We start from the raw sequence: 23376 nt of genomic DNA, 5'->3' as shown, positions 1-23376 counted from the left end.
GCTGTAACTTTTTTTTGGGGGGGTGGGGTGTATTTTTATTTTGCATTTGACTAACCAGTTGTATCTCAATAACACACACAAGATATTCTTAAAGCACTACAGAGAAAGTTGTGGAGACTGGCCAATTAAAAAGCCAAATTAAACAAGAGAACTTGGGATAACTTCATAGAGGTCCCTTGTGTAGGATGATTAAATTTTAGAGGCCAAAAGGCATTTGGTGATTACTGACTATGTCTTTTTCAGCATAGTCACTTTACTTTCCACCTTAATTTTTTTTTTTGAGGAGTAAGCTTCACCTAACTTGAAGCCAAGAATATTTGGAAGGGTGGGGTGGTTTTTTTCATTTTATACATTGCACATTTTGTGGCAATGTTTTTCTTGGGTTTAGTACATTTTTGATTGTAGCACAGTCATTACTTCATTTTTCTAAACATATGTATTTAAAACCCACAAGGGCCTGTGAAATCTGATACTAAAATAAGACATCATATATATCAAAACCATGGTTTCTTTAAGAAAGCCATTTTTTAACCTCTACTCCAGGGTTCCTTTCATGTGGCAGGAATTCATTTTTTCCTTTCTTTGTAATTTTGTCCTTCATGGTGATCATTGTTATTAGAGTAGAAAATCAAAAAGGTACTACTGCTTTCTAATGAAATCAGTTAAAACTATTAAAAAGAAATATTTTATTAAAAGAGAAAAGAAAAAACGTATATGCTTGAATAAGAAGTAGCTGTCAGAGAGAACTGTATTATTTGACCAGTATAAGAATTTGTTACACAAAGAAATCAAAGTTTCTTTCAAGTGATGTTGAATGAGGAGGGTGTTCTCAGTCCAGAGGACACCTTAGCTGTTGTGACCATCTCTGACACATGCTGATTTCTTGTTCTTTTTGGATAATTTTCTTCCTGAAACATTTTTCTTTTAGGATGATTTTAAAAGGTAGTCTTTAATCTTTGCCTATGTCTTTCAAAAATACATTCAAAATGCTTTTTTTTTTTGTTAGCATTGCTTTTTCTTGTATTATTTGTACTACATCTAACGAAATGGTAAGGATTCAAAGTAGAGAGATGCATTTACTATATATTCTTTCGCTGAGATTTTTCTTCACAAAGAAGAAAAACCTGGGGTTTTCCCAGGTGTTGGGGAACACAGAAAAGTGTAAACATTCTCTATAAAACTTGTATTCTCATTTCCTTTCTGGTCGAGGAATGCTTGTTGCCATATGTGAATATCATTTAAAGAGGTGTCATGGTATTTCAAGCGTATTTTTCAGAACATTCAAGATATTCAGGGAGACCTACTCAGAGGCATGGCTGACAAAGGGCAAGGGTAATCAGCAAAAATAATGGGTCTGGATATTTAAATTTCAGGAAAGCATGTTTGTATCTTTCTGTCTGCAGTGTATAATGTGGCATTGGTATGATATGTTTGTGTGCTTTTCATTTTTTCTCCTCAAGTTTACCGGCTATACTGCTAGCATCTTCTTTTCAAATACATTGTAAACCTAGAGTAAATTTGTATCTCCATAGAAAATTTTTCCTTCAAAAACATTTTTTTAAGAAAAAATATTTTCAGGGGAAAATCCATGGCAATAACTGCAAAATTCTATTCAGGAACACTTTTAAATTTTACACAGGTTCTGGAACTTCTGTATGTAAAGGCTTTCTTGTGAGAGAAAATGGTTTAAAAAAAGCCTCACTGTCTTAAGGAGTACTGAGATTTGCGATGAACTTTTGTTCCTGGGACTTTTCATTTTATTGTTTTAGATGAGTCATAATAAAGCTCTGGTTTCACCACAGATTAATTCAATTTGGTTTTTTTTCTGGAACTTTACTATGGCTATTGTGATCAGGTTTGACACCATCAGAAGTTTTACCAGGCTGCCAGCACCAGGAGGTAGAATACACTTTGCTCTAGATATCAAAAAGATTCGTTATCAGTGTTGTAGGGTGCCAGAACTTCATATAGCCTGCCCTCAGACCAGAGAGTGCTCTATAGGTAAGGGTGGAAATGCTGAACTTGATTGAAATGTCTGTCAAAGGCCATTGTATAAAGCAGAAGGCAGATCTGATGTGTTTTCAGTAGTCTTCACCTCTGAGGAAAAAAAGAAAGATCAGATATACCATAGTGCTGCAATACAGCTAAGAGGTGAAAAAAAACCTAAGTCTATGCCATCATTTGCAAAAGTGAGCTAAACTCTTAGCTACTGAGAGGGAATTAGAGTAAGAATTTATGGGTAGTCATGCATGAGAGCTTTGCCTTACCAAGAAACCTAAGTATCATCTTAGATGGTGTGGTCAGTTAGTCGCTTGTCACTGCCTGTGGGTGAATGCAACCAGTCTGGCAAACTCTTAAACAAAGAAACAAAACAACCTTTTCTTACCAGCATCCCCTGTCTTTTTGTCATGTTCGCCTTCAGCTAGCAGTTTCATTCACTTGTCCACCTTGGTTTTTACATGATGACATATGGCTAGAGGTTTATTACATTTGTGCTTTATTGTGTGTGCTAATGTCACACAATCACTGCACGCGATGGCTGTATGTAGATATACAAAAGGCCCAGAGGGTGATTGGTTCATGTAGGAGGATCCTAGAAGTGGCAGAAATAGGTCTTAAGGGTAGTGGTGTAATCTCCAATATGTGTTTATTATGTATATCCTTTCACAGAAGACTTGAATGATCTTTGTGTGTCTCTCTGGGTGGCTGCTTGCCACTCCTCCTAGGAGAGACAGCGTTGTTTAATGCTTCAGAGGCGGTCTGCTAAGAGATAGAGGACACCTGTTAGTTCTGTGAAAGCAGCTTCACTTCTGACTCCTTCCGTGATTCCGGGTTTGGTGAATTCCAAATGTAAAACCAGACTAGGTGAGTTTGTAAATGAGATTTCCTGCTAAGGAATGCAAAAAATACCCTTTCATGATACCTGGGCTTGAATTTAGTATCCATGTTGAATTTCTCTCCAGTATTGCTCCAGATTATTTCACATTTGAAGGAACATCAGTTTTGTGATGTTGAATGAAAAGATTCAGTTTCTTGGTGATGTATCAGACACTTTAGTCAACTGTGATTCCAGCTGCTTGTAACTCCCTCACAAGCTACAAAGGGCAAGGTTCAAGTTCATCGCTATGTTCTTCTGCTTTAGATATTTGGGATTCACTACTTCAGTTAACTTCAGTGAAAGCTGATAGGTAAGTTCCGCTAGCTTGTGAGACAGATGCAAGGTGTCTATGACGGATGTGTTACGTTTTAGCATGTCTGTGCTGGTCCTTGTTTTTTCCATCATACTAGTAATATTCTTGCCTTTATCTTCATCTGGTTTAGAAAATCAAGAAATCTATATGAGGGTTGAGTATGAAGCGATGTCAGTAGTATATATAATGGGTCTTGTTCCCTATCATCTTCTGGGATTTGTTTGCAGTCTGTGAGTCTACAGTCAAATCAGCTGTACTAGCCTGTCTCATTGCCTGATAGCTGTGAGCTTTCTGGCTTACTTGCTCTGCTCAAGAACAGTAGCCATCTTTGTGATATTCGAAGGCTGAAAGTCAGGTGCCACGTGTGAAGCATAAGTAGGACCAGAGATGTAAAAATTTTCTTTAGGGTGCTGCCCAAATGAGAACAAACCTGATGTTAATTTTGGCTAACGTGGATAAAATTGATTAAAAATAAACTTAAAAAAATATATTTTTCTTTTAGGAAATTTATTTTAATCCCTTAAAATACACTTAAAGATCCAACTGGGAGAGCTTATATTAGGAATAAACCTTAAGTATAGTTTATTCCAACTATATAAATGGTATTCTACCTGTATGCACTTCAGTTCCTGTAGAACTTTAGCAAACAACAGTTTAAAGCTTAAGACTTTATTTATTATGACTTTATTTATTATTTAAATGGTTAAGACTTCAGAACATAAATAGTTTTGACAGTCATACCAACTGTAGGTATCAAGAGTATTTTCTGTAGTTCTCATTAGTAGCCCCTTTAAAATTAAGAAGCCAATTGGAAGTTCAAAAAGTAAAATGTTTTTTTCTTGTTCCAATTTATGAATAAAAACTTTGTGTGAGAGGCTGAGATCTGCCAGCTCTCCAGTTTCACTAGTCTCTATATAAAAATAGTAGATGGTTCCCTAGTTACCTACTACCCACATACTAAAAGATAATGCTTTTATTGTTTAATAAATTATGTTGGATATGTAATGTTTTGAAAAGTCTCCCTTTTTTCCTTTTATATCCAACACATCTACTGTATTTTCATTTCAGCATTTAAAAGCCAATCTTTTAATCGAATTCCAGTTTCTTTCAAAAAATGACTTAACAGAAATAAGTACACTTGTAATGATTTAGTAAATAAGATGTCATTGCTATTTTAACATCAGAAAATATGACTTAGATTACTTTTTCTAAGTTAAGTTAGATAGTTGCTGAATGCATTTATAGTCTCCTGATTAGCAAAAAGTAATATTACATTAAAGCTCTATTTATTTGCTGATTGGGGTATTTTAATCATTTCAAGCAATGAACGAATTAACCTTGCAATAGGAAAATAAATGTAAAAAATTCAAAAGCAAGATTTAAATTGATTGTTCAACTCAAGTTTTCTGTTTGATAATTTAAATTTATTTAGTTTGGATTAACATGTTTAGATCATGATTTTGCTGTCTATTGAAAGAAGGATGACTGAATGAAATTTTACCGGAAACACGTAGTCTGTATTTAACATTGCATGAGAAAGCAAATATACTGCTTGCGGTCTTCCTGTGTAGGGATCTACAAAGTAACCAGGGAGGACAGTGGAGGCTTCATCCTCATGTGATTTGATTTGTTTAGACTAACTTGAAGCTTTTATTACTGAAATGTTTCTAGATGGTTGGCAGGAAGTCTTGCACTCATCAGCATTGTTTTCAGCCATTTACTCTGTGCTCTCCGCTTCCCTCTGTGCCAAGGGAAGGATCCTGTACCTGTACCATTTGAATACAGTAAAATGTCTGGTTTTTTTTTCAGTCTTCTGTTCACTGGATCTCTCCTGGTTCTTCCTCCTGAGCCCAGGTTGGAAGAGCTTGCCTTGGCCCCAGTGCTAACGGCTGCTGCAGCACTGCCAGCTCGGTCAAGCATGGCTGTGGGGGGAGAGCGGCTCTAGAGCAGTCAGCGGCAGTTTGCCTGTCTTCTTGATATATAGGACAGCTATCTTCTTGTCGTGGTATTGCTGCTAAGGTTCTGGTGTTTTTGTGTGTCACTCCCAAGCTAGGTCATGGCTACAATCCTGTAAGGCAAGTTCTGACCTTTTGCTGGCACGCGATAGCAAGACCACAAGCACACGGCTCCTTGAAGATTGTGGGAAAGCTTCTTCTTTGGCTTCATCACACTGGGCATCCAGTACTGCATGCATTGCTCTATGAAACACTTCAGCAAGCAGTGCGCATCTAGACATCTAGTCAATTCTCCAGCATTTCTGGCTGCTGTATATGTTGGAAAAAGTATACTTAGGGTATATGGTTAACCTCCGTCTTAAACAAAATTTTGATTTATTAAAGAGATAAAGAATCCTAGGATACCGTGCTGGGCGCATGCTCAAGCAATCATTCAATACAAACGCTAACACTGGGACAGGTTCCAGTATATGGAACCAGCTGTTATATGTACCAGCCAGGACTGGTGTGTATTTGATCTTCTGATGAAGGTCATTTTATAAACTTCCCTACTGTGTTCTGGTGTTGATTAAAACATCAACAGCTACATTCACACTTTTAGACTATCTGCAAACTTCCTTTTTCTTCCCCCAGTGGCCATGAAGAACATTTATCTCCATTGACTTCAACAGCCTTTTACATTTTTCTGAAAAATTACAATTACACCTTCTTTTACTTTTCTGTTTTCTGGACCACACAAATGTGTTTTCTACAGCCTTCCCTCATAAGTTTTATTTTCTTTATCTGTTATCACTCTTGTGTACTCTGAAACTGGTGTAACTTACATGCATTATAAACATTTTATCCTATGTGACTTCATATCAGGTTTAGAAATTAGTTCTGAAGCCTTTTGGTTTTACTTTGTTTCCAGCAGTGAGTAAAAATTGTTGCTCCCTTGTGACTATTTATGGATCTGTATACAATGAGCAGATGATTTCAAACAAATAAATACTGATCACATTTACGATAGCTAAGTGCTCCTCTTACAGCAGTCGTTGTTCTATTTGGGAACATACCAGGAACCCTTGTAAGCTCTGGGAGGGGGCTACGCCGTGTGCAGGGGGGCTGAGTGGCTGAAATGCTGCCCGCTGCAGGACCCCAAGGTGCCTTGTCTGCACAGCGTCAGGAAACTTTCACTGTCTGCCACACTGTATTGTCTGGACAGGTTGGCTTTAGTCAATTTATTTTCCATATTTAAAACACTTCTTTTGCCAAGATCATCTTTTTTTTTTCTCTTGGCAAGCAGTCTAGCAAAGGCCATTAGAATTAAAAGTATTACCATAGAAGTTTTCAGGGTTTTTCTGACAAAACTGTGTTTGAGAAGTTTACAATATTAAAAAAAAAGTAGTGTTTTTACTGGTGTTTTTACAGGTTTTTGTAGGGTTTTGGGGAGGGTGACAGTGAAGAAAGTAACTGAAGTCTGTACTTCCCCTACATGTTTTTGCAGAGCTTTGTGTGTACAGGCTGTTCAGTCCAGCATTTCGATTTAGCTAACACCGTCTGCATGACCAGTAGAGGGAGCCCAGAATCACAAAATATTGGAGATTTTTGACTGGGGGAGTTGGGGTGAGACGCTTGCTTTGATAATGTACAGGAATTTTGTGATTATATTTGGAAGGATGCGCTGAATACTACCAACGTATAGTGATTCTGGGAAGGAGCATTTATGGAATGTTGAAATGCCTGATGTCTTTTAAATGATCAAATTGTATTAACAACTTTTATATTGGAAGGCTAATCAGTAATTTTTTTCTCTTTCCTATGTTGCTGGTTGTTGTAACTTCATATCACCTTTACAGAAAGTAAGTAACTACTCATTTTTTAAATCTATTTAAAAGTGTGCGGGTGTGGGTATACTGCTTGTATGTATATATAGATGTATATGTACATAAAATAAACAAACAAGCACAAAATGATCAATCTTAAAGACATACTGCTACAGAGGGTGACTCCCGTGTATGAATGACTTTTAGAATACCACAATGGTTTAAAGCAGTCTCACTTAAAAGATAATAAATAGTATGAAAGTTCTGCATCTGAAGGCTGTAAATGGTAAACATATTCCTCGCATGTAGACTATGGCATCAAAACTTTCAGCATATTGGTTTAAAATATGTTACGGCTCTAAAAATTCACAGATATCAAGTTACAAAGTAGAATATTATTGTATCCAATTTGATTTAACTGAATCAAAGTTGAACTGATTTGGAGTGTTTCAGGAAGTTAGGTCAAACTGTGCCATTTTTGACATTCAAAGATACTGAGCCTTATATTTGGCAGTCCTTGGCTGCTGTATTAATACATGCCAGCAGCTCTGAGCAGAACGAATATGTCCTCAGGCTGTAGGAGAATTTAGAAAGCATGCGTTAAGTAGAAACTGCTATATGATTCAGACATAAGTCTGCATCATGGGATCTTTGATTGCTGGCTTTTCTAACCGCAGTCCTATCTGTTGTGATAGCATGTAGTGCAAGAGTTTCCAGCATCCCTTATGGGTAGCATTTGGGAATTTTAATATAGTGTTTTAAGGATGGCTGTGCTGACAGAAGAATAGGCAAGTCATTGGTTAACATGGGTCAAAATAGCAGTGATAAAGGACACCATGGAATTTCAGTTTGAGCTGCTAGCTCAAAATAAATCCCACCCCACAGTGTCCAGATTATTATTTCATTTGCAACTTAAGTATGCGTGGTTTGTTTTGTGCTCATTATAGACATACCCAAGTCCAATTTTCAAGAAGGGTGGATATGGCCCTTTGGTTGCATGCCAAATTATTTAGGAATTGCAGATATCTGTATGAAACAAGCATAAGAGTAGTTAAAGTACTTCTTGGCTCAGTAGCTGATACGGATTTCTTTCTAAGTCAGAGAGTAGTTTCTATTGTCCACTTGCCAGTTGGCTAGACTTTGAAGATTAAGATATCTGCTGTGAGCACAGTAATGGTCATGAGATATTGCCAAATCTTCTATTTTGGGTTAATTCATCTTGTAACATTTTAATTGGTTAATGATATCTAAAAATAAGTGTGGAATCCAGAATATCTAAATCAGAATAGGAGGATACAAAACGTGCATACATGCACACAGTTTTGTTTCTTGTTGATATATTGAGTTTGTCTTCCACTGCAGAGTCAGCAAGTTCTTTCTATCTTGCAGAGAAAGTCTTAATCTGTGATAATGTTTCACTAAAAAGATCCAAGACTGTGAGAGTCGAAATTGCTTCACGTTATGTATGTTAACATATGGAAGAAATTACGCAACTAGAGCTGCTCTATTAAATGCTTTGTGTCTTTGCTTGTCAAACATTAATACAATAAGGAAAATGTGTAAAGAGAAGTATCCTACTTATTCAAAAACTGTTTTAAGTAATCGTTAAACTCAATGAAATCTCTTAATGTTTTCTGTGCTACTGCTAGTAGTATCGTTATATTTCTACCGTATTTAGTTTTGTATTCTGTTATAGTATTATATCAAAACCAGATGTGGAATTAGTTTTATTTGCAGGGGAAAAAAAGAAACAACAAAAACTTGTGAGAATTTTCATATTGCATGATTATATTTAGAATACTCAGATAACTGTTAAGTATCTGAGGTGTTTATCAACAAGCAGCATTTTTACCTGTACTTTTTTATTTTAGATGTAGTAATGTGATACATTAGGTGACCAATAGTAAATAAATTACATTGGACAGGACTTTCTGTCCTGAGGACACTTTATAGTTTAATCTTTACCGGAAGAGCAATTACCACACTATCCATCTTGCCATTAAATTAATACATGTACAGTAAGGATGAATTTTGCTGTAACAGAGCCATGGAAATCAACAGAAAGCATCATCATATGAAAGATGACAATTTCAGTCCAGTTTTATTTATAAAAAAAGATCAGTCATGCAATTTTCCACAAAGATTGGATGTTGTGTTATAATATTGCATAATAAAGAACAGTGGTTTCTGATGGACTTTTGATGTCCTGTTCCTGGTATAGTTGAGTATATAATTAATCCTGAAATAGTTAGCAACACACTTAATTCAATGCACACGCATTGTTCCACTTAACCAAGTGGAATATATTTACGTGGATAAAGATAAGCATGCGTGCAGGCTAGGGACCCGAGGGAAGAAGCACAGTTTCAGATTCAGTCCCTGAGTACACCGTGTACATTAGTCAGTAAATGGGGACAAAGATGTGATAGTACATCTATAAATCTTGTACTTGAATTTTTAGATTAAAATGAAATAAAACAATTTATGACTACCTTCTTCCCCCACCATTTCTTAGATCAACTTTTCAGAATGGTGTCAGTGTAGCTAGCTAGGGTAGAAACACTTGCTTTCTTTTTCTGCTATAAACATGCATATATTACAAAGACATCTCTGTACAAGTACTCTTATTTTCTTAATGTGTTGTGTTTTTTTAAAATAGCCCCTTAATATGCATTCCACAGTGGTATTACAATTACTACCTTGAGTAGGTCAATCTCTTAATCTCTAAAAGAACTCTGATTAGAAAAGATAGTGCTTCATAGAAGGTACAAATGTGCTTGTATTTATGTATAGTGATGCATGCTGACCGTGTTAAGCCAGAAGAAGGCTTAACTATATATCACTTTTAATTTTAAATGTGTTCTTCCTGGGCTCTTTATTATTCTTTTGTTGCCTTTCATCCTATGGGATGCAGCTGCCCTTGAACTTCGTACTGTTTTGATCATTCATGTGCAGCAGCCACATTGTCTGTAACATTTTAAAAATGAGGCTTCATGGTGTTATTTATGAAGTAATTTCACATAAATATTTGGACTTTGGTTCTCTTAGAATGTGGAGCTGGTTGCTATATGAAGAAAAGCATAATTATAATTCACAGACTTTTTGCCTCGAGCCTAGGGGACAGATGCATATGATTAAGTTTGAAACTGGCCTGTTATTGTGATGTAGATGTTTTCAGGGTTGAGAGAATTAAAAAAAAAAAAAAAAAAAAAAGCCAGGCAAGCATGAGTTTAAAAAAAAATAGACCGAGGAATAGTTTTACAAGAGGCACTCAATCTTGGACTGCACAATTTTATTTTTCAGTGGAACCTCTCCATTAGCTTGCCTGAATGCAATGCTTCATACTAACACTCGTGTAGGTGATGGAACATTCTTCAAAATCCCTGGGAAGTCAGGACTCTACGCTCTCAAAGTAAGTTTGAATTTTTTATATGGAAAGTACGTAGCGCTATTAATCCATTTTATGAATGTCTCAATAGATATAAAGGTAAACAGATTAGATTCTTTGGAGAGGAAATGACCTGATAGTCCTGCTAACTGCTTTCAGATGTCTTTTTAAAGGATTTATAATGAAAGTAAACACTGAATGTTTTATCCTAGAAAGCATATACATGTTCTTGAATTTGACATATGGTATAAAAAACATGTAGCTTAGCTAAAATGCTGCTTTTTCAGAATGTTCACAGAAAGGCCTTTGTTATATGAGCAGTGAGCTCAAGAGGATCACTGACTTTCTCATTAGGTAATTGTATTAATCTTTGATTTTTGAATAGTGCAAAATTATTTGCAAGTCTAATGTAAATCAGCTTTCAATTTACAGGTTGCATCATTGCTTTTGAGAAGGCATGTAATTATAGTGATAGAATTTTGCCTTTATGCTATTTCTATTTCTTTTCCTCTTTATTTTTCTTTTTTGGTATGTATATGATGGTTTCTGTGGGTGGAAATTTTTTCTTGCTGTACATGATCGAACTTAGAGGGGCTTCACAATAGAAGTGGAGGAATGTGAGGCAGAGGTGAGAAACAAGAAAGTGAGATTATACGTTTGGCAGTCTAAACGTAGTCAATTAAAATTTTGGGCTGGGGGGAAGGATCTTTTGTAATTTATGACAGACTTATTTGATGTAAGGGTTTAAAAAATATAAAACTGTATAGATTTGCCTGCTCCTGATAACTAAACATTCTGTATCTGAGATTGAATTAATAGTTTTCAGAAGCTCTATTTCCTAATTTACTAAAACAAATGCTGTTGTTTTTCTTTAAATCGTGAGATATTCTTGGCACAAATCCAGGTATTCACAATCACTCCCATGCTTGTGAGCCCCAGGTCGCTTCAGCTATTTGAATTCAGGAAACAGGCAAAGGCAGAAAAGAAACATTAAAGGATTTGTGTTTTTCTGCAGCGTTGTGGACACTCAACTGGAAAACTAGGATTTTTAGCAGCCAAACAAGTCTGTTTCTGTTAAAAAAAAAGAAGTGGAAGATCTTGCATTTTATTTGACATTTTTTAAAAAAGTATGTTATGACTTCACAAAATAGCTTTTTTGCTTTTGCTTTTGCTTTGCAAGTTGTTTCATGAAGGTCTGTTTTTATGTCTTTCTCTGAAGTAACTCACAAGCGTGTTTTATTTTATTCTGTTTTTTGAAATGTAAGCATGAGAGTACACTGCAGTAATCTATTTTCAGAGATGCAGCAGGATCATGATTGATTTTTTCTTGTTAATTTTAGTTTTCTTTTTCTTTTTTAACTGTAGAAAGAAGAATCAACATGCCCTACTGATGGAACATTGGATTTAGGATGTGAATCTGAGTTAGATGGCACTGAAATGGCTGAGACAAACAATAATAATGGAGAAGAAAATGGTGGTAGGTGTTTTAATTTCAATATTAGAGGGCATACTTTGGGAAAAGAAAAAGTAATGTTTAATTATGATTTTCATGGTGTGATTTCTAAACAGTTTAAGTAATGTTTTGTACTCAGTGGAACTATTTTTGAGTGACTCCCTCTTGTTTTTGGTCTTATAAAGAAATCAAGAACACCAAGTGCCTTTATTTGACTTAGGTTTGTAAAAGACAATGAGTAGTGCTGTTGGGTGTGTTTTGAGTAGGTAATTTCTTGGCTTACAATTTTTTTGTTCTAGGCCCCACAGCTAAAGAGTAATTTGCCTTATCGGGCTTCAGACTTGCAGTTGTCGGATAGACATCTCGCTGATTTCAGTGTGGGCACGTGGGGTTGGTCCCTCAGTAGAGTTCTGGGCACAGGACAAAGGTTTGTATTTTTTTTGTTTCAGGCAGAGATTCTTCTGGGTGCCATGTTGACATAAAGACACATTGAAGTATCAAATCCTGTGCATTTTCCTTCTCTGAGATAATGATAAACTGAAACATTGCAAGAACTTGAAAATGGCAACCTTAGGAATAGTTTTTCTTTTTGAGAGGTAATAATTGCTCATAAAGAAAACACAGTTCTTCAGTCACCTAAAATTACTTGCAAGTGAAGGAAATTAATATTCTTCTTATTAAAACTACACTCATGTAATGCTTATAGAGTGAATGCTTTACGTAAACGTCAAGCTTCCTAGGGCCTCTGAAAAAACCTTTCCTTGATCAGGTCTTCTCTTCTGCTGCCCCCTCACAACCTGTCCCACTGCTGGACTGCAGCCTACTGTTTTGGCTCACTTTTTATATGGTGAGAGGGTGTACTGTTTACAACTGGGACATGAAAAGGCTCAGCTCATGTTGTTCTGCTACAGACTCCCTTTTTGATCTTGAGCAACTTACTTAGCTTCCATGCTGCACCCATACAGGACCAATACGGCTATTTCAGTATTGCTCGCTAGCAGCACTGAGAAATCACAAAATGCTCAGTGACAGGAGTAACAGAACTTCCTAAGACAGGTTGTTGTGGATCTTGTGGTGAAGTTTTGAAGCTCAGTGGAAAAACAAAAGTCAAGAATTATTAAATGGCTCTGCTTCTTCATTTTCTTTGATATATTTTGTGTGTAAGTTAACAGACTCTGTATGTGCAGTGGTTTTATGCTTATGTAGTATATACTGCATGTATAAGTGAACATACATATTTGTAGTTCTTCAACAACTCTTGTCTGATACTCAGACAATTTGTTGATGTCCACTTCCCTCAGTCACAGGAAGAATACAGGTGTGAAAAGCAGTATAAATACAGTTACAGCTAGGAAAGCGGAAGTTGATGTTACTTGTTATAAACAAATAAAAATCAGGGCAAAAACCTGGCAATTATTTATGTGTGGTAGGATGTAAAAAAGGATGCCAGAATGCCAGTAGTAGAAAATTGCTGGGTTTTGACTGGGAGGAGGCTGCATACTATTTTCACCGTTTACAGTAATAAAAATAATTCTAGCACTTGTGGTGACATAAAAGAGCAGCTGCTAAAATTAAACATTTTAAAATATTTGGGGTAGAGCAGTAAATTACACCTAGATTATTTTTAAAGCTGAGAACTTACCCTCATGTTTCATCTTTAACAAATCTTGGAAAACTGCAATATATTTAACTTTTTGAAGACAAGGCATTTTAAATTTTTTTGATGTCATGCAATGGATATATTTAAAAAGAGTAAATGGGATGGCAACAGTGAGTTTATATTGCATACAGAAAGGCCAGTGCTGGATGTGATCAATAAGGAATTGAAGACAGCATATCTTCTATCAGTCAGCTGATACAGAACATAGTTTCGTCAAACATGTTTGATAATAGCTTTTCTTGAGTCTGCAAGTTTTGTTGTTAAAGGTATCTATTGATATATGTAGAATTCTATAAGTGATTTCATTTACAGTATAGAATGCTTGGCTTAAAAACAGGACCATGCCTGAGAAATGCAGCCAGTTTTAAGTGGATTGAAAATTACAAATTATTAGATCTGCAAAGGTGTAGGAATCACCATCCACAGTAGGTATTTTTGCTGTTCTCTTGAGGATGTGATTTGACCACTTTTCATGCAATATCTTTGTCAATACTTCTTGAAAAGTATAAAATCCTTCTTGATTAAATTTATTGATAATAAATAATAATGTTGAGACCCCTCTTGATTGCCTTGTAAATGATTACAGTTGAACAGCATGAATTTTTTTATACTTTAAAGTGAAGAAAAAAGGTCACATTTGCGCAGTGGAAATGTATTCAATAAATCAGTAAATCTGAAAAGCATTTAAGGATCACAATAGAAAATGAATTGAACATGAATGAGATGCTTTTGCTAATTAGTCCAATGCAGTTCTTGGACTATAATCCTGGTAATACTGATTAAAGAATATAGGCACAGTGTTTCCTTTGGATATAGCACTAGTTAAATGATTACTAGTGTATTGCGTTATTATAGCTGTAAGAAAAAATTAAGAAAAATAGGAAAAGATTTAGAAAAGACATATAAGAACTCCTGAGTGAACAAATACCTCATTTGCTCTGGGAAATTTAATAGGGACAGTCTAGTTAGTTTATCAAAGATGAGGTGGTGACTTGATCAGTTTGTAAATATTTGAGAAAAGGTATTTCTGTAGAAAATATTTGGTCTAGCAGACCAAATCTAACAAGATGTCTACCAATTAAACTTTTCACACTAAAGCTGGGATTTTTTTTTTCTTTTCAGGAAACTGTTCTGTGGCATAAAAATAACATTTGATTCAGTAAAAAAAATGCTTTATGAAATTCTCTGACTTGTGGTTTAGAAATGGTCAGTAGATATAATGTCTCCTTTCAGCCTTAGTATGTGTGATACATATGAGGATGGACATTTTTTGCACATTGTATTCTTAATTGCCCACTTGATTGCATTTTTATTTGCTCATTTCCACTGTGGTAGAGTCCAGAAGCCCCAGTTCTGACAGAGTGATCAGAAATTTTTTAGCAAGAGTTTAAAAAGTGCTGCTTTAAAGTTAGCTGGAGGCAGAGGATGAAACCCTAAGCAACAGCCTCAGTCCGTTTGTGAGCTTTTAGACGATAGTCTTCAGCTTTCGGAGTAAAGAGTGCCAGCTGACACTCAAACAGAGAAGAATCACATTATTCCCCAGAAGGCACTTTCCCCAGTATAAATGCAGGCTACTGAACAATTTTATTAGCATAATAATATAAAAATTCCTCACAGTTATAAACACATGACTTGGCGAAAGCTGTTATTCCACATCAGTATTGCTAAACTGACAACTGGAATGGTCACACCTCAGGATTTTTCAGATGCTGTGGAGAAGTCTTTCTTTCTCCACCTTCTCCAAAGGCATATGTTAAAGAAACTCTTTACGCTACAGTTGATTTTGTTTGGAATGGGATTTCTATAGAAGATCTTTAGCAGTCTCATGTCTTTTTATAAATTCCATTTCCCTCAAATACAGGGGCAGCATGTAAAGATGCGGTCAGTAAAAGAATTAAAATCCCAGTTACTGTTGCCTGGGTAAATGATGACTATAATATCCTTTTGCCCATCAATAGGATGTTCTGTTCTCAAAAAGCATTTGTCCCTAGGGTTTCTGAAGCCAGGACTAATCCATCAGCCACGGAGCACAGTTGGATTAAAAATTGTCTTCACGCAAGCCAATGGAATGCACAATGATGTAACTGTGGAGGAGGTAGCAATTCCTACGGTAGCATGACTTCCCTCCCCAACCCAACCCAAACATAGGTTATGATGTTTGCCCAAATACGAGCAACATATGTCCCCTCTTGAGACACTTTGGTTTTCAGCACTTCCTAAAACTGTAAGTTCTTCAATTGCAAACATGAAACGGCATCATTAATTTCTTAGGCAGTTTTCTTAGAGATAGTAGACGAAATGGTGGAAAATAGAGGGTCAGATTCATGCTGAATCCTGAAATTTTGTCTTTGTAGCTGCTGTGCTCTTGACGACCTTGTGCTTTTTGGACTAGGAAGCCACTAGGATAACTCCTGTAGTGAGGAATGAATATTCACCATTGTTTGAAACCTGAGTCCACATTTAGATGTTCAGTTCCTTTCCAGGAATGGAACTTCTGGCAATTCAGGGAAACCTGTTATCCTTAGCATCTTGTCTCTTGGGAATAATACTGGCTGATTCTGCTGAATATGTCTGTTGCACATGGCAACATCTGGATGTGGGGTAGGCTCTTCTAAAAGCAGAAGGATGGTAATGGAATAGCAGCTCATACATACAGACTTTTGAATGACACATCAGAAAGAGAGAGTTTTTAACTTTTTTTTTTTGCTTTGGTGGGGTTTTTTTTCATCTCCCCGCAAGTAGCTATAAAATAAAAGTACTGTACCCAGGATCGAGTTTAACTTCTATTTGTTTCATTGCCACTGGAGGGGAGTCATAAGAATGAGAGAAGATACTGTGGAGCTTGAAGGAGAGATCTTTCTCATCTGCTTTTTTTGCTGTACAGTAGAGTTAATGAGGCCTAAGAAATCAGTGGCTTAGTGATGACAGGCTGTATATTTTTAGTGGAAAATGTTGACTTCCTTTGGAATAAGGATTCACAGTTTTCAAAGCTTTGTGAAATGTTTGGGCTCAAAAGCATGCCGAGAATATAATGTGATTCAGTGCAAGCTACCAAGCTGATGTGGTATTTGATGTCTTTTTCCAAAAAATACTATTCAATATTATTTTTCATTTCACAGTGCTAGTATTGCTTTTCAAAAAGAATATTACAGTCACAGTACTGCCCTTGATATATGCATCTGTTTTTGCTTGCTTTGGCGAACTTGAACAATTAACTAACTCCCAAACTGGTTTTAATTTTCAAGAGCTGATGGCAACAGTCGAGTTCTGAATTGTTCAGATTTTGCAAGTTGGGCTCTAGAGATCAAAGAGTGATGGAGGTGAATTACTTGATACATCTGTGTTGGCAAAGCGTGACCATTTATGTCAATACAAGTATAGATCTGTGTCACCCAAAGAAAATATTGAATCTTATGGATATTTTAGAGAGAGATTTTGTGTGTATGTTTTCCTAAGGGAGTTCTCTGTGAAGTTTCGTATCTCCAGAGTGTGTGCATATATTTTATGCTTGAGGTAGACTCTAGTCTTTAGCATATGGTAGCAATATTAATTTGTGTTTTGTAATGTGACCATTAGTAAACAATCCTTCTCATCTACTGTGGTTTCTGTAACAAAGAAGGAAGTGAACTGCTGTTGATTTTACTGGTTTGATTTTAAATCAGTATGGTCTGTCTGAAATCGGAATTCATTGTGCTATTTATTTTGGGAAAATAAGCCCCTTAAAGTGCTCCAGGAATTTTTCTGTCCATCTAGTTACATAAATCTGTTTATAATTATTCCTAATAACTTTCAGTGGCAGTGAGACAGAATAATTCTAAGTTGTATTCCTATAAAAATTGTTTCTGTGAAGAAACACATCTTCTAATATGTTTTATTTATGTAGGTGTCATATTTTTTGGGTGGGGAAGGTAAAAGGTAATAAAAAATTACAGAGATAGCCTATAAAATTTGAAATTAAAAGATAGCATTGCTGATTTTTATAAATGATAGCCTTTCATAATAATTACCAAAACTGGTCTTGGAAAAATGGAAGAGAGGAAGTTATTTTAAATGGAGGTTGTCAAAAACATTTTTAACACGCTCTTTTTGCTAAGTAATTCTACTTCTATCATTCATGTTAACACTCTCTGAACACTCACTAAGGAGGTCTTATCTTCAGAAACCCAGCTGCTCTTCCAGCTCATAACCTAACAGTTTATGCCTTAATAGTTGCTTTTTGCTTTATTCCTTCACTCAGTCCTGGCCCTTGAAGAAGCCGATTTAAAGAATGGAGCCTAATTATTCTCCACTAAATGGAAATGCCTCCTGTAGGCTTAAAACTGCTCTTGTTCTCTTTTTCGACTGTAGCAATAATGGTGAATCCTCTTTATTTGCTACCCAAATATTTTTCCTTCATCTGTCGCATTCTTTCAGGGTTCTTTTTTTCCTCCCCAGCATCCAGTTTATTTTTAGCATTCTTTTCTGATAAAGCTTTTCAAGCAAACATGGGTCTGATAATATTCATGCATCTTCAGTGCTTATGGACAAAGTAGTTGCAGCTTTCCAACGTTGTATGTATGTACAAAGACCACTGGCTCTTCTTGAATTTGTTTTTCTTTTACTGTGTTCTTTGGTTTCCATAGCAGAAATGCCTGCTCTGTTCTTAAGACATTGTTTTTTTCACTAGGATCATCAATGTTCATTTCAAACACTTACATATTTTTCTGTCATATTTTCCCCTTTTTTTACTTCTGACCCATTCAGAGAAATGCAGTTGGACTTTATCCATATAAATGAACAAATAAATGAATACAATTTTCTGTGGTCACAGGCATTGTAGTATAGTGAGATTTTGGCACAGATTGATTTAAATCACGAAGTAGCAGAACATGTTTTAAAGAATAAATTTATTCATTGTCTCATATTTGTATTTCATTTCCTACAGAAAAGTCAATTAATATTGTTTTGTAAACACTTAATATTAAGACTTAATATTAACACTTTATTTATCCTCTAAATAAAGCCTGTATATCAATTTTAGTATTATTTTTTGCTAAAAAGTGAATAGACTGTATAAGTTATTAAACAATTATGTAAATTAACATAATGTATTTAGATTTTTAATGTTTATATCTTCTGCTTTTGGAAAATAGGCAATGACATTCTTATTTACTGGATGGTTAGGTTTATAGCCATGATTTTTATCAATCTGGTTTTAAATGGAAATAGAAATCTAATTAAAACATGGAAAACAATATTTAAAACAGCTTCTTACTATTTTAAGCTACTAGACATATGAAGGAAAATATTTATAATGTACAAAATATATTTTAGAAAGGAAGTATCATTTGTTGTTAATAAACGAGGTTGACTTTCTCTAATCACCATGCCATTTTAAAATTTTTAAGCAGTGGATTTCAGCCTCATGTATCTATTTCTTTAATCATAGACTACAGGAAAAAGTTTGTTTTTCAAAACTCTGAAGGAACTAGGTTTGGGTTGCACTAAACCAAACCAGCCTAGAGTGAGGTATTCCTTCTGTACCTGCAGAAGAGATTACAGCAATGGAAAGCTATTTATCATTTCAGTGGGTTTCAGTTCCAGTTGCTTCACCCATTAGAACAATCCCTGTTCCTTTGGTTTAACTTTGTTGTCAAAGCTTTAAAGAAACAGAAGCAAGAGAAACCAATATACTGATAAGATTTTTATGTAAAATCAAAGTAATGCTAGAAATAAGAATTATAGCCTCTAATAGACCCTGTCACAATTTCAGGGTTTGCTGTTAAAAGAAAAATGAATGAAAGCACAAAATTAATATAGAGCTATGTTTATTTTTATTCCTGTGCTATATTGTGACTTTGACATTAACGGTTGTAGTGTTGAGCCTATCAGTTAGTATTGCTAAACCTCTCCAGGATGAACTTTATCACCAAAATAAATAGGGGAGACTCTTGGATAATGTCCTAGATCAGAGTAACGAAAATCAGAATTTCCCATTTGAACAAGAAGGTAATAGGAGTTGCAGTCATCCCAGACAACAGGAATAGATTTTTCATGACAGGTCATGTTGTATCCTCTCTTAGGACGGACAGTTAACTGTGTAAGAGTTTCCACTCTTTAGGCATTTTTAAGTTTGTTCTGTTCTCCTTAACTCTAGGCTTTGTGTGCTTATGCTATTTCTGTTTTTTTCTTCAGTTCTTTGACTCTCAGACTTTGCCAGAAAACAGTAAAAAAATTCTCTTTGAAAGAAAAGACAAAAGCTGGGTAATTTGAAATGTCAGGTTTTTATTTTGGTGTAGGTGTTCTTTGTCTCAGGAGCTTAGCTATTGCAGTGATTTAGATTATATAAACCAGCTATTGTTTGTTTTCTGCTGACACTTTGTGGCTCCTTTAAGTTGTCTTTTTTGATTGTAAGCTTTGCTCATCATGTGGAAAAGATTGATCCAAACCAGGTGATGCTGTAAACTCAGAACCTGTTTTGTGTTGCAGCTTCTTTGTATACTTTGACAAATCCTTCAAGTATAAGGGAAAAAAGTGACAAATATCAGTCATAAATCTTGTGACAAAATAGGATTTGTCTTATCTGCTAATGAAAATTTTTAACTTAATATGAAAATTATCTTGACGTAATGCCAATGCCATAAAACATAGTGTAGTCTCTGTTTGTGAGGTAAGTATTATTTTTTCTTTCATTGTGAAAACAAATGTTTAATATCACTTGGATCTTACAGTGGCCATTAATTATTGATAACTAAATTGTCTCTATTCTACCTTTTTTTTTTACAAACACGCAAAAAAATCATTACAATATTTCTTCTATGAAACATTGCTAAAGGCAAGGGAATTAGAATGCTATTTCAGGTGTCTGCTTACCCCACTGAAGGATGAGAAAACCACAGCCAAACAGAAACATTGGGCTAAAATTATTTCTGGCACGTGTCTGTGCAGCTGCTTTGAGCGTCTTCAAACTATTCTGGTAGGTGTGTGAAGTATGGCAAACCTTGGAAAACCATACACAGCTGCAGGGCATTACAAAGAAGGTATGTCAACACACAAACCAGCTTTGAGCAGCACTGGAAGACAGACTTGAATTGAGTCAGCAGAGGAGAATGGAAAAAAAGCTGCTTAATTTCTGGATCCATGCTAAAGCTGTTTTAGCTGGGCTGTCATAGGACACTAGTGAGAGTAATAGTAATGCAAGGCATTAAGAGTGGAAAGGTTTTTACAGCCCTTTTCGTCAAGCTTGCTGACTACCAAGACTAATAGGATCCTCCAGCTATTTTCACAGCTTTCATATCTGTTGAATAAAGCTGTTTTTTTAAAACAATTAATCATACTTCCTTTTATTTTTGACCAGGAGACTTTTTCTGTCTCACACAGCATGTATTCAAGAGGCTGTTTAATGCAAGTAGTGTAGTATTTGTTCATTAAAACATGTATTATTTAGAAGGCTGACAAATAGCAGTGTGTATTACCTGAGAGACCAGAATTCCTCTTTGCAGGATATTCCAGTCTACCCGTTAAACAGGAAAGTGTCTGTTCTTAGCTTTACCAAGAAGTACTTATAAAGTAGATGAGTCTGGCTCCTAAGAAGCCATTACAATCTGGCATGAAGTTACATATTTATAAGTACTTCTAGAACACAGGGTCATCAGTGTCTTTTGTGTAACTAGACGTTTAGACACATAATAATCCATTAAAAATGTCTTGGTGAGGAAGATAATTTTTGTCTAGCTTCTGTGTGAAAACCACAGTTAAACTATTTCAGTTACCGTTCAGGACCTGAAAGGCAAAATATGCAAGGCCTCCAGAACTGCATAGAAAGGGTACGATGAGGTACAAATATTTGTGAAGCAATGCATTTATTTAAAATATGGCCAGATTTTCAGCTCATCTGGACCTCAAGACTAGTTGAATTTCTTAGAGCGAGCTTTTTGTTTTCCAGGCACTTGCCTTTTTTTTTTCTGTCCTCAGGACTTTCCGAGATATAGGGAAGATAACCCCCATAACAGTATTCTGATTTTTTTTTTTCTTTTTATATAGTTTGCCCAAAGCAGACATCTGAAGAAATGTCTTCCAATCGTGATTCGAGCCTTACTAATGCACCGGTGCAAAGCAAGCTAGTATCTTCCTTCCAGCAGCACACAAAGAAAGCACTTAAGCAGGTAAGCTTGTATTGACTGGTAATCAATTGGCTTCCCTTTAGCATGTGTGTCAGTCTTATACGAATAAGATGTCAGCAGAATTTCAAGGCGTTTCTGAGGATTTTTAGTGCTTTGTTTAGTGGTGTATTTCTGGTGGTTTTTTTTTCTTTTTTTTTACCAATGGTGCAGTCCTGCTATTTATTGTGAGTTTGATGGGTTTTTAAGTGCTTTTCAAGTAAGCAGAATTGTTTATATTATCACATCCTTGCTTTTCCTATGTAAGCATTTGTGTTGGAAATTTTATATGAGGCTTAAAATAAAAAAAAATATTTTGAAAGAAGTTTTGCAGATAGGTGAGAATCTGGGTATACTTCCTGTTCAGTGTTTCTTTATGATCTGTTAAGTAATTTTTCTTTCATACTGTATTTGACACTATAGTGTATAAAAGTGGGGTAGTTTTTGTTTTTTGAATAGTTTACAATTTGAATGATTTAGGTTGCACGATAAGTAGTAAAGCTTGGCAAAAGTAGCTGATTGTTGAAAGTCAGATATTAACTGAAAGCATAACAATGTGAAAATTATTTTCCAACAGTGCCAAATTAGTTCAGCTTATAGCCGGGCAAATGAAAAAGAAAAACTAAAAAATTATATTTCCAAGAAAATTATCATTATCTCCTCTCAATTTTGAGTATGTAGGAATTGTTTTAGTCTTGTAAAGACTATAAAAAATGAAATACAACTTTTCTAAAGTGTTAACATAATGAGATGATTTTTTAAAAATTTTTCTCATTGCTGTTCTCTTAGTTATGGTTAACAGAGGTCTAGTATTTCATGGGGTAGTTTATTGCCGAGTTGATTTAGGCTTAAGTTAAGCAAAGCCTGTCCACATCTCCTCGAAACACTTAAGTATTTGTGCTTAGTTTTTCATGTGGTTTGAGTTTAAATCCACTAAAATTAATAGACCTTTATCATTGACATAAGGTTATCTTGTACTTAGAGGCTTTGAGGACTGGAAAGGATTGTTAGATTGGGGTCTCAGATCTGTTTGGTCAGGAAGATTGAGCAGTGGGCACAAAGCAGCTCACTAACTGTGTGGATAGTTGTGAAAAAGACACACTTTTTGGAAACTTCTATACAGATCTTTTGCAATAGGTGAACTTTCTTAGGGGCGGAGGGAGCGGGTAAAGGGAAAGGAGGGGAAAAAAAGAGCAAAGCCACATATGTTTGAACTTGTGTAACTTTAAACTCTACCATTTGTCACTTAGCAGATGTATAGCATTGAGAATAATTTTAAAAAGGGCAAATTAATCAGAATAGCTTAATTAATATAAAAATTCACAACATTGATGGAAATCTTTGAAAACATTCCCTAAGGCAGTAGGGTTAGAGCAACATCAGAAAGTTAAGTAATCGATAAAAAGAAATTAGTTTTAATTAAGTTGATGGTAATTAGATCCTGTACTTCAGAGTATGAGAGTATTATTACAGCTATCAGTAAAATGTTTTCTCTATGTACAGTATTAGACAAATGGACGTTTGTATTGTGGAATAGTAGAGGATTTTTGCTCTGTTTTCTCTAAAGTTTCAGGTGTTGGCTACTGCCATGTACACGCTGCAGATTCGATTCAATTTGATATTGTAGCAGAGATGAATAAACTTTAACAGTGATTTTATTTATGAAATTTCTGTTGGAAATTTATTCTTTCACTTTCCAATCTTTCTATTGCTTTTATGGATACATAATTCTTAAAATTCGTACAAAGAAGAACCTGTAGTACCTTTGAATACACAAGAAACTTTA

At 35.3% G+C, this 23376-nt stretch overlaps 1 protein-coding gene across 1 annotated transcript in view; it reads left to right on the top strand.

Annotated features, from left to right (window-relative positions):
- The window catches only part of ASXL3 (additional sex combs like transcriptional regulator 3), a 109596-nt gene that overhangs the window by 28595 nt on the left and 57625 nt on the right, over nucleotides 1-23376 (top strand). The window contains exons 3-5 of the mRNA XM_009331428.1: nucleotides 10255-10363; nucleotides 11705-11816; nucleotides 21475-21596. Of these exons, the coding sequence (XP_009329703.1) occupies nucleotides 10255-10363; nucleotides 11705-11816; nucleotides 21475-21596 (343 nt within the window). The remainder of the gene's footprint in view (nucleotides 1-10254; nucleotides 10364-11704; nucleotides 11817-21474; nucleotides 21597-23376) is intronic.

The sequence above is a fragment of the Pygoscelis adeliae genome, unplaced genomic scaffold, assembly GCF_000699105.1.
Source record: "Pygoscelis adeliae isolate BGI_AS28 unplaced genomic scaffold, ASM69910v1 Scaffold108, whole genome shotgun sequence".
In the NCBI taxonomy this organism is placed as follows: domain Eukaryota; kingdom Metazoa; phylum Chordata; class Aves; order Sphenisciformes; family Spheniscidae; genus Pygoscelis; species Pygoscelis adeliae.
The sequence above is the reverse complement of the archived record's forward strand: the minus strand, read 5'-3'. Positions and strand labels throughout refer to the sequence as shown.